The following is a 16,613-nucleotide window of genomic DNA, read 5'->3' on the forward strand; positions in this document are numbered from 1 at the left end:
TCGCTTCTGCAAGAAAAAATTTCTAACATTGAATTCATTATGGTTAGAAGGTCCACCATTCTTGAAAAACTGTAAATCCGAATGGCCAGACCAATCTCGTATATTTTTGAATCATAAGTCTGATTTAGAACTGAAGAAGGAGTATGTGACTGTTCATATGGAGAATTGCATCTGGATTATTCCGAATTCATATATTAACAGATTCTCATCCTGGTTGAAATATCTTAGATGCACTGCTTGGATTATTCGTTTCACAAGGAACTTGAAAAGTCATAAAAAAATTCGGAACACACTGAATAGAACATTGGATGTGCCTGAACTCACCTTAGAAGAAATTGAAGAGGCAGAAAAAATGACTCTAATTGCAATACAGTTTTCCCTATTTCCAGAAGAAGTGAAGCACCTGCAGAGTAAAAAAGCCTTGAAAAAATTAAGCAAACTGTTTCCATTGTCACCTTTCCTTGATGAAGATGGAATAATTAAGATGAGGAGTCGTTTGGAAGCATCTTCTGAAATTGACCGAATGACGAAATTTCCTGTAATCCTAGATGATTGTAAAGCAGTAAGATTGTTGGTACAACATGTGCATAAACGATTTTTACATCAAGGAACAGAATCTGTTATAATGGAACTAAGAAAAAAATTTTGGATTTTTAAGATTAAAACAATTGTCAAGAAAGTAAAAAATACTTGTCTTTGGTGTAAGAGACGAGATTCCAAACCTGAAGTACCAGAAATGGGACCATTACCCCATTGTAGAGTGACGAAACCTCCACATCCTTTCTTTTACACAGGAATGGATTTCTTCGGACCCATCGAAGTTGCTGTAGGACGAAGACATGAAAAACGTTGGTGTTTATTATTCACTTGCATGTCTGTCAGAGCTATTCACATTGAAGTCGCTCATTCGCTAACAACAGACAGTTGTATAATGGCCATACAAAGATTCACCAGCCGCAGACCTTGTCCACGAGAAATCTTCTCTGATTGTGGTACAAACTTTATAGGTACTAATAGAGAGTTACAGCAACAAGTGAAACATTTGGATCATCAAAAAATTCAGAAGACCCTTATTCATATGGAAGAAAGTATCAAGTGGAATTTCAATCCAGCACGAACACCACACATGGGAGGTTGCTGGGAGAGGTTGATTAGATCTGTCAAGAAAGGCTTGAGCGCAGTACTTACTTCACAATATCCTAAAGATGAAACACTACAGACACTCCTTTCTTATGTAGAAAATATCGTCAATTCTAGACCGCTTACTCCCATTTCTTTGGACGCAACTGATGGAGTACCATTAACTCCCAACCATTTTTTATTGGGAGGCAATTTTTATTTGTTCCTATCTACAAATTTTCAAGAAGACGATATATTTTCCAGAAAACAATGGAGAAAAGTTGGACTCATGGCAGATCACTTTTGGCGACGTTGGTTGAAAGAATATTTACCTACCTTGACTAAGCGCTCAAAATGGTTCCTGAAAGCGAGACCTCTCAAAATCGACGACCTCGTTATAATATGTGACGATGACTTACCTAGAAATTCTTGGCCAATGGGTAGAATCATTCAGGTATTTCCGGGAAAAGATGGGCAAATCCGATCAGCGGAAATCAAGACCAATCGAGGAGTTTTAAGAAGACCAGCAGTTAAAATTGCTGTCATCGGGGTGGAGAATGTTGAGGAAAAATATAAATCTAGCCCTGGATGACAGCGACAGTTGATAATAGAATAATTGCTTTCTGTTAATGTCATATTTTTCTCTCTTAAAAAGTTAATTATATATATTCCGACGACCAGAGGACCTCATTTTTATTTGACCAGTTCTGACGACGAACAAGGTCCTTGTTGGTTGCAATTAAACAGTGATGAATACCCTATAGGCAAAAACTGTAATACCTTGGAAGAAATTCTAGAAACAAGAACGGTTTCAAATATTTCTTCGAACAATGATGATTCAAATATCAATTGAAATTTATTTTGGGAGGATTTTGCATCAATACCCAAAAAATTTTATTGAAAAAACAATATTAAATTTAGAGAGAAAAATGACTAACCAAAATCGTAATAATGATCAGGAACAACCAACAAACCGTCAAGAACAACCAAATTTGTTGAATGTAATTCCTTATGTTAATGGCCTTTCAGAAAAAATAAGAAGAATCGGTTCGAAGTTCAACATACGAACTGTTTTTAAAACGCAAAATGATTTAAGATCTATATTAACAAAAACTAAACTTTTGAACGAAAAACAAAAATCAAAAAATTGTATATACAACATACCCTGTATTTGTGGTAAAACTTATACAGGTGAAACGTCCAGACCTCTAGAAATAAGAAAACGCGAACATAAAAATATTATTAAAAATAGAGAAATTAATCGATCACAAATCGCAGATCACATTTGTTCTAATACGGGAGACCACATGATGGATTGGGACAACACTAAAATTTTAATGACAGAACCAGACCATTTTAAACGAAAAATTAAAGAGTCTACGTGTATTCTATTAGATCAAGATAATAATTTGGCAAATTGTTCGGTAGGAATAGATCATATTTGGATCAATTTACTAAATAAGGAACTGTCATCCGGTAATTTCAAAATTAAATGAATCAACGTTTCTGTACAGTCTCTGTTTCTGTGTGTTGACAATTAATGTCAGACAAAAAGCGACAATTCAGAAGATTTTCAAAAGTAGATTTTTTCGTCTGATGAAGGAGTCTGATATAGACTCCGAAACGTTACAAAGAATTATAATTTCAACGTTATTTATTTTGAGTTCATTGTCAGGCAACAATTTTTTCTAGTTAATTTGCTCCTGACAAATTAGTGCAAGAATTTACGCAGGAGCAAATCGTTGATTTCATTTTTAATTGATTTTGTTTCAGAGATTGGGAGTGAAAACCCTAAAAAGTTTATGAAGGAATGATGATTCAATTTTCACGAAATTCTCGGATTTAGGAAAACTGAAAAGAGTTGTTGCCTATTGTTGGCGATTTATATTCAATGCAAGAAGGTCTAGTCATAAGAAGGCTGGTCCTTTAAGTATAAGCGAGATAGATGAAGCATTCGACACTTTATTAAGAGTAGCTCAACTTGATTCATATAGTCAAGAAATATCTGATTTAAGAAAACGAAAATGTGTGAAAAAATCAAGTTCACTTGTAAGCTTATGTCCGTTTCTTGATTCAAAAAATATTTTACGAGTAGGAGGGAGGATTTCGAGAGCGAACATTGCTTATAATAAAAAGCATCCAATAATTTTACCTAAAAACCATCCACTTACAATTTCTATAATGCGCAACGAGCATCAAAAATTACTTCATTGCGGTCCACAACAATTATTTATTGTTCACGATATGAGAAAAGTTTTGGCCGTTAGCTGGTAGAAATATGGCCCGCAAAATTATCTATCGATGCGTTAGATATTTCAAGGCAAACCCAAAGGCATGCCAGTACATTATGGATAATTCACCTTCAGAAAGACTATCTCAGGCATTTCCTTTTATCAATGTAGGATGCGATTACGCTGGTCCCTTTTATTTGAAGGAAGGTGAGGCTCGTAAGCCAACTGTAACCAAGGCTTGGATATGCATATTTGTATGCATGGTTACAAAAGCGGTCCATATTGAGTTAGTGACAGAATTGAGTACTCAAGCATTTTTCTTATGTTTTAAGAGATTTATAAGTAGAAGAGTAAGACCAAACATGAAATTTTCCGATAATGGAACCCAGTTTGTAGGCTCGAACAATGAACTTTTGAATATCGTCAAGTCTAATGGTGATTTGATCACTTGCAAATTCATTCCACCAAAGGCGCCCAATTTTGGAGGCATTTGGGAATCAAACGAACATCGTCTAAAAAGAATAATAGGTAATAGTCAATTACGTTATGAAGATTTCTCAACAATATTGTGTCAGATTGAATCCATACTCAATTCCAGACCACTTACCCCCCTTTCCTGTAGTCCTGATGATATGTCTCCACTCACGCCTGCGTATTTTCTCATTGGGCGACCTCTCACAAGTTTGCCTGAATCTAATTATGTAGATATTCCTGATGGTCGATTGAAGTTGCATCAGCAGAGGCCAAAGATGGTACAGTTATTCTGGAAACGATGGAGCAATGAGTATATCAATGGCTTGCAGTCTAGGTTGAAATGGAAGGTCAATGGTTCCAGCATCATCAAGAATGAAGCATTGGTATTGGTAAAGGAAGACAATGTTACTCCTCTTATGTGGAAAATGGGAAGAATCGTAAGTCTCCATCCAGGTGATGACAGCGTTGTGCGCGTTGTGTCAGTGCGCTACATCGACGGTAGCATTCTCAAAAGGCCTATAACAAAAGTGTGTGTTCTTCCTATTGACGAGAATATGAACTCAATTTGCGAGAAGAAGGAATGTTAAAACTTAAGATTGAAAGAAAAGACTTATACCTCATTCACTTTTATTTTAGCAGTCCGTTGGCCACGGAAATTTGACACATTTCACTCTGTATAGTACGGAAACGTGGGGTTATGAAGCTTGTCAAAACATTTTTGGGTTTTTAATCAACGCTATGTTGCCTGTTCTACGTAAAAGTTTCTGTTATTACGTATTTTATTACAATGTCGAATCTCTTCGGAAAATATGTGACGAACATAATTGAAGTTTATACAAACTGATTGAAGGCATACCAAATCCAGTTATTTGCATGGAAAATACAAGAGATCAGTATAATATCATAATATGCACTAGCTTGAGGAGAGTTAATGTTCGTTATCTTCTTTGGCTTACATCATTTGTAGATTTCAAAAATATTAACCCGAAGATGAAATGCATATGATGCAGTGGTTGGGAATGGGTATCTCCCGAAGGAATTAACAGATAATTACAAGAATGTTAAATTCTTCAACAAAAATCATCTTGCTTGCATCAATATAAGTAAAAGGAATTGAAGGAAGTTTCAAGTTAAGATGTACTTCACCTTTCAACAAAAATTTCACATGAATAAACAAGTAACAGGGCAACTTGCGCGTATTCGTGGCTATTCATCTTAATACGTTGATGTAATAATAATAATAATTAGGTATTGATTGCTACCTTAAGACATTTACATTGTATAGGACAAGACAAATGAAAAATAGAAAAATCCATTTTGGGGAACTTATTCTACGATGACATTTATCGAAAATCTTGTAGAAAACGAAAATTCACTCAAACATAAAATTCTCAAATGCCACCACAAGGAAATTCTTTGTCATCCTCTTCATTCACAATCTTTCTGTTTGTGGAAATATTCAGCTGAAATATAAGTCGTTTAGATTCAGATGAAACATTATATAAATTCTTACATTGAATATGTTCGCTACCGTCTGACGTATTGTGGATTTTAGAATATCAGGGTATAACTATTTGAATGAGCGGACCTGAATTCTAAATAGCACTTCTTGAAACCCTGTCTCTTTTTTCAGTCACTTTCGGCATTTTCGTAATAAAAATTTATATTAGTTGTGGCAACAGCGTTATGGCATTAACGACATTTCATGAGTGCCAACCTTACTTCGTTCTAGTTACAAAAACTTGAGAAAATTATTTCATGGCCAACCGACTGCTAAAATAAATTTGAATGAAGTATAGTTGTATGCATACTTACTATTTACATTGTTCATGCATTCTCAACACTATTTTATTTTAAAAACATTATCTGTAGAAGTATTTTTTGTTTTTGTTTAAATGTAGCCATTTCAAAGCCGGCGGTATGTTAGTGATCCGACAACATTGTAAAAAGTAGTAAAAAGGCAGGTGGGCACCGCGAGTGTGCAAGTCGAGTCAGTACAGACGTACAGTACAGTCCACTGCGATGAAGAGATGACATGCTCTTCAAAAAAGCGTTTTACAATTTTGAGTTGTTTTAATCTATTACGAAGTGGTGAAACAATCCCCCACCCTGAGTTACCACCAATGATGAGATCACGCAGTATCAAATTGGTCCATATGTCAGCTGCAATGAGGATATTTTCATTTCCCATACATGAACGTTCTCCGACTGTTGTACACCTGGCAGTTCATCTGGAAAGTGGACAAAGAGTGCATTTCAATTCTACAAATATGGTTCAACGAGCTGAAACACCTCCAGCAACAACATTGACCAGTTTTTTTTTCCATATGCCAAAGTGATCCATTTGCACGAACTTTACTCTGAGATGCCACGCTATTATACTTGGAATGCTTCTTCAAAGAAATTTCAACGCCGAAGACAAGGTAATGTGGTGCCCAACCATCCAGATGTGCGTTCAACTGATGATCTTGGTCGCATTTACACAGTTCATCCGAAAAATGAGGAATGTTTCTACTTGCGATTATTGCTGGTGAACGTTCGTGGGACGATATCTTTCGAGTCTCTTCCAACTGTCGATGGTGTTGTGTATCCAACATTTCGTGCTGCATGTCAAGAGCTCAATGTTCTTGAAACCGATACACAAGGGATATACCAATCGCTGAAGCAATTGTTTCTGCATATGCAAGCCAGATTCGCATATTATTTGCCATCATTATTTCGGCATGCTTTCCGTCGAATCCATGTGAACTGTGGAATAAGTACAAAGATGACATGTCAGAAGACATATTACATCGTATTCGTGTCAAATCAGGCAATCCCAATCTAGAGGTGAATGCGGAGATCCATAACAAGGCTTTGATTTTGATCGAAGACCTGTGTTATCTCATGTCTGGCAGTTTGTTGGTCAAGTTAGGAATGCCATCGCCTCATCGTGGAACTAACGACGTTTTCAATAGAGAATTGGAACGCAAACGAGAGTATGATCGAGATGCCTTAAACCAATTAGTACAAACATTGAAGACAATGGAAGAAGGGAATGGGGGCTTATTTTTCCTTGATGCCGCCGGTGGAACTGGTAAAACTTCACTAATCTCAATAATTTTAGTCTCTATTCGTGCAAAATCAGAAATTGCAGTAGCAGTCGCTTCTTCTGGGATAGCAGCCACTTTGCTAGAGGGATGCAGAATAGCTCATTCTGCGTTTAAGTCACCTTTAAACCTGCAGACAGTTGAGTACCCAACATGCAATATTGCAAAGCACTCAGTAGTGGCAAAGGTTCTGACTGCAAGTAAAATAATTATCTGGGATGAATGGACAATGGCACATAAACGAGCAACCTTCTGCCTCATTTATTCTCGCACCCGGTAAAAAAACTAAAAATGTCGTTCATTACAAGGTACAATAATGAAGGAATTGTAAAATATTCAAAACAAAAATTTTTATTATGTACAATTGGGTACCTACCTACCTCTTAAGTAAAGAGAATTCTTTTAATGTAAATGACAATGTACATACCTATTTCAATGTAGTTAAATTTTTTCGTATATTTTGTACTTTAATTTCACCTAATATATCTCCTGCTTGAAAAAATACCAATGGTTAGTACAACTTGTGTCTCTGAGGCGAAACAAAGTTCGCTGGGTCAGATAGTATTTAATATAACAAAATATATTTCATTGATTGAATTCATAAAGATTAAAAATTCACTTCGTTGTGAGAAGAATAGGATGTTAAATATCGACACGAATTAAAAAATTATGGTCACTATAAAAAAAAAGCAGTCCTCGGCCACGCAATATTATTTACCGAATTGAATAAATAAATCTTACAGTTTACGCAAATATCGAGAAAATCATGAAATTCATGTTATAGGATGATTTCGCGAAATTTTAACGACATTCCAAATTTACCTGAAACCTTACTGCAAAACGAATGATATTTGATTGCAGTTTTCTGGAACTTCATGGAAGCTATTTTGATTCAAAATTTCGGATGGATAGGCGATTCCGTTCAGGAGTTAGAGTGGTTTTAATTTCCATTCATATTTTAAAAACACCTTGTAAATCAGAATTTAGAAAACTTGGTTAAATATATGGGGGTTTTTTGTGATCTTCGAGTTCTTACTTTTTCCTTAAATATTTGGATGATGATCCTTCTGCCTTCCGACATCTTCTCTAGAGATTGTTATGTTTTCTTATAAAATACATAAAAATGCTATTTTTATTTTGAATATATTTTGAGTACTGAAGTACACGCATGCAGTAACTGCAGGAAGCATAATAATAATAATAATAATAATGTCTGGCCTGCCTGGAAGCTATCTAGTAGATGGCCTGTAGGGTAGCCAACGTAACGACGTAGACAGTGCAGCCAGCCACGCCTGCTGTCCGCAGTCCCATTCCTCTTTCCCCTCTCTTTCACATCCATTAAAGGGGTGCTATTTCTGCTCCCATTTCTGTAACCCTCACCCAAACCGAGAGAGGGGAGCACTTTTTTTTTTTTTTTTTTTTTTTGTGTAGCAGGGGGAAAATCTGCAAGACAGACGAACCACCCTCATCTCCTGAGGGGGAACAGTGTGGGGTTTCTCACTCTCCTGAGCTCGAGACCCACTAAAAACCCTACTGCTTCTTGAATTTTGGTTCCGGGCATTTGCCTATAAACCGTTCATCTCTTGGTCGGTTTTCTTCTCGCACACTATCGTGCTGGGATTTATGTGTTTATCCTCTATTGGATTAACACTTTATTGAATTTTTCAATAAGTTGTTATTTTAATCTCTTTTTAATTGATCTCTTGGTCTCCTTCGGTAAATTCGCATTCTCCTTTTGTCTTCCTCTGGGTCGTAGTCCACTAGTCTCCTGAGTTCTTGATTCGGATGGTTTTTCGCTGTTTCGAATAATTTCTCTGCTTTTCTGTTCATGAATTCCGTTATGGTTTCCCATTTCAGGTCCTTATAAATTTGTCTATTCCTGACAAACCAAGGTGCATCTATTGCACATCGTAGCAGCTTGTTTTCAGTGGCCTGAATTCTTTTGATATGGCTCTTTGCCGCGAAACCCCAGGCAACTGATCCATAAGTCAGTTGAGGCCTAGCAACGGCTTTGATTATCTTCAATTTTGTCTCTTTCGACATGTGGCTTCTTCTTCCTATCAGAGGATAGAGTCTATTCATCGCTGCTTTCGTTTTGTCGATTGCTTGTTTGATATGACTTTTCCAAGTAAGTCCTTTGTCAAGTGTTATTCCTAAATATTTGGCTTCATTTTTCCAGTCGATTTCTTCGCCGTCAACATCCAGTTTCGTTGTGGGTCGCAGTCTTCTCTTCTGTAGTAATATTGCTTGGCTCTTTTGTCCATTGAGCTTGATTTTCCACTTTATGCACCAGTCATTTGTTTCGTCAATCGACTCTTGTAGAACTCGTTCTATTATTTCAGGATTTCGGTGTCGAGTTGCTATGCCTGTGTCGTCAGCATATAACGTTAGCATGGTTCTTGGATTTTTCGGAATATCGTGGATGTATATGTTGTACAGAAGTGGCCCAAGTACTGATCCTTGGGGTACTCCAGCCTCTATATCTCTTGTTGAGGAGCATTCTCCTCCCACTTTCACGTAAAACCTTCTATTTTTGAGATAATTCCGTATCAACTTGCATATTTTGATCGAATATCCAGCACATCTCATCTTATATATTAATCCTTCATGCCATACTCTGTCGAATGCTCTGGCGACGTCTAGTAAAACAAGACCTGTAGCTTGTTTATTTTGGAATCCCTCTGTTATGTACTCTGTGAGCCTTAATAATTGTTGTTCTGTTGAATGCTCTCTTCTGAATCCGAACTGTTCTGGTGGAATTAGTTTCAGATTTTCGGTTTCCTCATTTAGCCTCGTGGCGATAATTCTTTCTACTACTTTTCCTAAAGCCGACAGTAGACTTATCGGTCTGTAGTTTTGTGGAAACTTCTTCTCTTTGAATGGTTTATTGAATACTATGACTTCTGCTGTTTTCCATTTTTCTGGGTAGTGTTCTGTCCTCATAATTCCATTCGCGATATTAGTTAGAGCGGCTATACCTTTTCTAGGTAATTTCTTTAACATAACATTCGTTATTTTATCGCTTCCGGGAGCTTTCCTCTTCTTCAAACTTCTAATTATTTCCCTGATTTCATTTGGCGATGTTGGCTTGTCTATTTCAGCAGTCGCTGGTAATTCATCCATTTCTTCATCATTTTCTTCAACCTGTTCTTCCAAATCTTCATTATCGTCGTCTATCCTGTAATTTATTCTCGATTCTCGTTCGATCGAGTCCGCCAATGCATCTGCCTTATCAGTATTGGTATAAGCCATTCCCCTTTCTCCGTGTAGGGGTGGAATTTTAGTCTTTTCTCCTCGTAGGCTTTTTTGCATTCTCCATGCAGAATGATCGATTGTATTCAGTTCTTGAACCCTTTTGTTCCATCTGCTTGTTCTTAGATCTTTCAGGGCATTTTTCAGAACTTGGCTATGTCGGTTGAGGTTCCTTCTATTTAGATCATTTTTGTTCATCCTATATATTCTTCTGAGTCTTCGATATTCTTGTATAAGATCTTTTACTTCTTTAGGCGTATCGCCATGCGGATGACTTGGAGCTGGTCTCTTCACTCTTCTCGTGCTTTTTTCGTAAGCTTTCAATATAATCTCTTCCAGTTTATCAACCGCACATTCCAGATCGTCTGGAGTGTTTATTGTTGGAATTTCTGTTATTTCCGATTGTATTAAATGGCTGTATTTAGTCCAATTGGTATATTCTCTCATTTCCAGCAGTTTTTCTCTTGGTTCTTCTCCAATTGTCAATTCCACGGGATTGTGGTTTGAGGTTCCATCTTCCAAAGTTTCAATCGAGAATTCTTGAGTTATATTTTTCAATATCGCGATATCTATTACATCTGGTATTCCTCTTCCAAAAGCAAGATATGTCGGTAGCTCTGGTCTAATAACTATGGCATTTTGTTTTTCGGCGAAATCCTTGAGTTTTTTGCCATTTCTATTCTCTGTTATGCTATTCCATAATGGGGATTTACAGTTGAAATCTCCGATGGAGATTTTCGGGTTTGATCCTTCCAACATGTTGTTTATCTCTTCTTCCAATAGATTGTTTTGTGGTGGCTTATACGCCGAGGTTATTTCGACTCTTTGCCGATTTAATTCGGCAACAATCGTCACTTTTTCTGTTTTTCCTTGTGTTTCGTCGGATCTACTTTTAAAGTAGTGTTTCAGATCTGTTCTCACCAATATTGCTACTCCTCCTCCGGTGTTTGTAATTCTGTCACATCTATATGTTTCATAATTCATGAAATTCAGTCTTCTGTTCCGGTTTATTCTTGTTTCCTGTAGGGCTATAATATCAGGTTGTCTTTCTGATATTATTTGTTCTATCTCGGCTTTCCGAGTGTTGATCCCGTTTATGTTCCACGAGATTATCTTGAGGGATTTCTTCCTAATATCCGTAAGGTCCATTAATTCAGTTTACTGAATAATGTTTGGAGTTTTTTCTCCATTTCCCTCTCAATTTTCAACATTATCTTGTTGAAAATTTTTTCCGTGAAGATATCTAAATCATCGGCTGATTCAGATATCTTTTTCTTCTCCTGTTGACTGTTCACAGCTTGTTTCATTGTAAGCTTTTTCTGTCCTTCTTTTTTCTGGACGGGTTTTGGAGTCTCCCTCTTCTTTTCCTGCTCTGTAGGTTGGATCTTCGCTACTTCCTGAATTTTTTGTTCAGAAGTTGTTGTTTTTGTTACCTTCTTTTTATGTTCAATTGATTTTCGGGAATTTTTCTTTCTGGTCACCAACTTGAACTCGCTACATCCTTTATAGCTAGCTGGATGGCCCTCTTCTCCACATAAGACGCATGTGGCATTTCTCTCTTCACCTTTTCTGGTGAGTGTGCAGTCATTGCTGCTGTGGCTTCCTGAGCACTTCACGCATCTCCACGGGAAGGAGCATTTGTTTTGTGCATGCCCGTACCTTTGGCACCTAAAGCACTGGCTTGGACTTTCAGGCCTCTTTTTATGCTCAACCACAATACAGAGGTTGTAGAGTCGCTTCACTTCGAATATTTCCTTTTTCTGGGTTTTAACCAGGTAGAGAGGTATTTGTTTCTTTGTCTTGTTCGATGTCATTCTGGACACCTCAGCGTCTGTTATTCCCTGGAATATCAGGTCGTCCTTAATCAACGCAAGATCAGCGTCGATTGGTAAATGCCTAATAACGGCATATATCTTCTTCTCCTCCTCCATTTGGTAGGTAAAAAATTCTTTACCATGCTGCTCGAAGAATATAGTGATTTTTCTAAAATCATCTACGGTTGACGCGATGATTTTTATACCGTCTTTAACTGTAGTTGCACGGTTGTAATTTATCCTTTTTGTGTAGAGAGCTTTAGATATCTCTACCCAATCTGAGGTGCCCATCATCGTGATGGGTGGAATTTTATCTCTTTTAGGCACTTCCGTTGCCTTCTTGACAGTCTCCTCATCAGAAGAGGAGCTTTCTTTTCGCGCGCGTTTAGTTGGGGGCGGATCGATGCAATTAAACAAGAACATCAGCGTCAGCTAGCAATAGAGAGCAACACCAACACCTCTGATGAAATCCTTATGCCTGGACAACAACAGCTAGAAAAAATTGACGCTGAAAGTCCATCTTGCAACCCAAGTGAGCCGGAACACCAGGACGATAGGGAAGAGCTCCAGCGACAAGTTGACTCTGAGATGACGAGATACTTTGCCGAACTGGAAGGAACAGATTCTCTTTATCGAATAGCACCTCCCCGACTAAATACATCCAAGAAACTGTTACTCATAATCGACATCTTCAATAAGGACGTTTTACCTGAGTACCTACATAATGGAAGTTCATTGGAATATCTGCATCTAGTTTTTTACTTACAGCGCTAACGACAGCTAAAACCATAGGGGCAAAAATTCGCCGAACGAATAACGATGGTCCAAAATTAGACAAATTACATGCGTCACCATGGCAGAAACGTCTTCAACACAAAACAGAGAGACTAAGAAGAGACATTGGTCGACTGACGGAGTACTTGAACGGGAATCGCGAAAGAAAGGTTGTGAAAGCTGCCAAAGAAATCATGGATAGAAACAGAACACACACAGAATGAGAGACGGAGAATGCAACACCTCACAACTTCCTCGACACTCTGAAGCAAAAGTTAAGTCTGTTTGAAGAACGCCTGAGGAGATATAAAAGCAATTATAGCCGGAAAAGTGACAATAATTCATTCCAAAAGTCGGAAGAAACTTTCTACCGGTCACTCGCATCGTCTGATGGCGAAAATGGAAAGTTACCACCGAAGGAAGCCATTGAACAATTCTGGACCGAACAATTTTATCAACGAAACCTCCGTTCAATGGAGCTACCGGATGGATTGAAGATGAGAAGTCTGAAGCTATAAAATATGAGCCGATTCAACATGACATGATCACAATTGAAGAAGTAAAATCAGCTATCAGAGGACTACACAACTGGAAAAAACCTTGGGCCTGATGGATTACAGAACTTCTGGATGAAGAAACTTTGGATCATGCATGACAAATTGACCTCCGCAATAAATGATAACATTGCAAATCCTGAAAGAATGCCAATATTCCTTACACATGGCACAACGTACCTGTTACCTAAAGACCAAAGGAATACAGAAGACCCATCCAAATACCGACCAATCACATGTCTTCCAACCATGTTCAAATTAATTACATCGTGCATTTCAAACCGAATTCACAACCATCGCGAAAGGAATAACATCATCGCCATGCAACAGAAAGGATGCACCAATGATAGCCGAGGGTGCAAAAAACAGCTAATAACACGGGTCAACACCAAATTTGACTTTTACTGCAAAGCATAAAATTTCGATAGTTTAGATCCTAATTAGACGAAAAAAAATATATGGCATGAAAAATTTTGCTTCTGTGTTCAGGAGACTGATTCAATGATATCATTTACAATAAATACAAGCAACATGTAGAGCCCATGGCTTTTCTTGATTCCAAACAGGAAAGTCACAATATGCTTCATAGGCTTCAGAGAGAACGTGAAATGTCTTTAATTCGCATTTCACGTCACGAATTATAATAAATTGACCACATATAAAACATAATGCATCAGCATGGTATTTACACTTTCTTGACGACATTTGAGGTTTGTCTGGGCTTGTGAACAACACCTTATCGTTGTTTATGACTCGAGTGCCCACTAGTGACACTTTGTAAGGGTAAACGCTCATCTCGCTATTTTTGAATTATTAAAAATTATAAAAAAAATGAAGAATGAGCATTATTACTATAACTATCACAAATGCAAACTCTTTACCAAAAAAACGTATTTTCTTTTCGTTTTTGTGCATAATTAACCGGAAAATCCTAGTATAAACGTTAGGACAAAGAACGAAGAATTTTTTGTAGAGTCGTGTAATTGATTCAGTTATCTGCAATTAAGCATTCTCCAAGCGGAGGAATCTTTACGCTGCGTACATAGACTACAAGAAAGCATTCGATTCCATACCTCGCGAATGGCTCTTGACTATTTTGAACATTTACAAGGTGGATCCCAATATTGTTAAGTTTCTGAGAAACGCCATGTCAACCTGGCGTGCTAGTCTTCAAATGAAAGCAGCAGTTGCCTCCATTACAACACATAGACATAGAGACATGGACTGTGCCTTCCCTTTATATCTATGCATATGAAATACGGTCAAAAAAAGTGACAGAGAGAAAAACACGTCGGGAATGCAGTTGTCTTTTTCTAGAATTTTGATTGGTCTACACTCACCTCTATGTGAACAAAAAAGAGAAAGGTAATGTCCCGACGAGCTTTTCTCTCTTTCTAATAAATAGCCAATTTCATGCTGGCATTGCTCAGTCCATGTCTCTATGTCTATGTTACAACAGGACCTATTTCAATAAGACGCGGAATTTTCCAAGGAGATTCGCTGAGCCCTCTGTGGTTCTGCATGGTCCTAAATTCCTTGTCTCATGGATTGAATTCTACGGACTACGGATTTAGCATCAAAAGCGGCAGTAGAACTAGGATGAAACTGAATCATCTCCTTTACATGGACGATTCGAAACTCTTCGCATCTACCAAAAACCAAATGCAACTGATGCTGGAAATAGTGGAAGGAAGACATCAAAATGAAGTTTGGACTGGAAAAATGTCGACTGCTGAACATAACATGTTTACACTGATCTAGCGAAGGCGTTCGATAGTGTGTCCCATAAAATTCTTGGTAGAAAGCTTAGGATGTTTGGTCTCCATGATAACTTATGTCGGTGGTTGATGTCTTATGTCTCAGACAGATACCAAACCGTTAAAGTAGGCGGAACATTATCGTTTTCGATACCGGTAACTTCGGGAGTCCCCCAGGGTAGTCACCTAGGCCCTTTGTTATTTTTGATTTTTATCAATGACCTAAGTCTTGTCATCCGATTTGTTAAGTTCTTGCTCTTTGCGGATGATTTGAAGCTTTTCTTTTCAGTAAAATCGTTATCCGACGTTGAGAGATTGAGATCGGACCTAAAGGCAGTTGAGGATTGGTGTGCTGCCAATTGTCTGGCTATCAACGTTGATAAATGTAAGTTCATGACGATATCCCGTCTGGAGCGCCCCATCATGGTCGATTATTGTATAGGTGGTAAGAATATAGATAGAGTGTTTGTTTTCAAGGATCTGGGTGTTTCATATGATAGCACATTGTCTTTTAGGGCACATATTCAGGCCATTTCTGCGTCATCTCTCAGGACTTTGGGATTCGTTATTAGAAATGCTAGGGACTTCAACGTCGAGACTCTGCAACATCTTTATATATCTTTAGTTAGACCTATGTTGGAGTTCTCATCTGTCGTGTGGTCTCCATACTTATCGATCGATGTTTCTTTGCTGGAGAGGGTTCAGAACAGGTTTCTCAGGTGTGCTGCTGTTAGAATGGGTACTTTCTCGATCTATACTTTCTCAGCTAGTCGAATGCGCGACCGTCTTGGTCTGTCCTCTTTGAGAACGAGGAGGTTTCATGCGGATGTGATATTAATTGCTAAGCTCTTTCAAGGTCTTTTGTACTCCCCTGACTTGTTATCGCAATTCAGTCTGTATGTTCCTCCTAGACCCATCCGAAGGTTTGATTTGTTTCGACTTGCACAGTCGAGGACTAATTATTGTTTAAATTCTCCGGTTTCGAGGATGATGAGAAACGCTAATGTCGTGGACTCCTTAGGAGTTGATATATTTCATGATTCCATTTCGAGGTTGAGAAGAGATTTGAAGTACCTGATAAGACTGTGATATTTTGGATACATTTGAGTTGTTGCTCTATTGTCTTCTTTCTGTTTTGATGTATATATTTATATGTATGTATACTTGAATTTGCTCTACGTCTACTCTCTTTTGTGTTTTGATGAATTGATTTGTATTTTTTTTCTTAACTAAAAGGTCATGTACCGTTAATAAATAAATAAATAAATAAATAAATAAATAACGAGAGGGAAAATAGAAGATGGTACGTTCAAACTCAAGGAAGGTGCAAAAATTGAAGCATTAAAGGAAGGAGACACATACAAGTATCTGGGCATAAAACAGGCAAGAAAAATCAATCAGAGCCAGATGAAGGAAAAACTGACGGAGGAGTTCACCCGAAGATTGAGAAGGATAATGAGAACTGGCCTTAACAGCAAGAATCTGATAAAAGCTATTAATACCTACGCTTGCTCGGCGCTGAGCTACCCACTCGGTTTCATCTCTAGGA

The 16,613-nt window shown here is 37.7% G+C and overlaps 1 protein-coding gene across 1 annotated transcript; it reads left to right on the forward strand.

The window, feature by feature from the left end:
- The first annotated feature begins 3,466 nt into the window (after positions 1–3,466).
- Positions 3,467–4,411, forward strand: LOC123306576. The gene has a single exon (XM_044888636.1). It carries the CDS (start codon positions 3,467–3,469, stop codon positions 4,409–4,411), a length of 945 nt encoding a protein of 314 aa, XP_044744571.1.
- Positions 4,412–16,613: the final 12,202 nt, after the last annotated feature.

This window comes from Coccinella septempunctata, chromosome 1 (genome assembly GCF_907165205.1).
Source record: "Coccinella septempunctata chromosome 1, icCocSept1.1, whole genome shotgun sequence".
Classification (NCBI taxonomy): Eukaryota; Metazoa; Arthropoda; class Insecta; order Coleoptera; family Coccinellidae; genus Coccinella; species Coccinella septempunctata.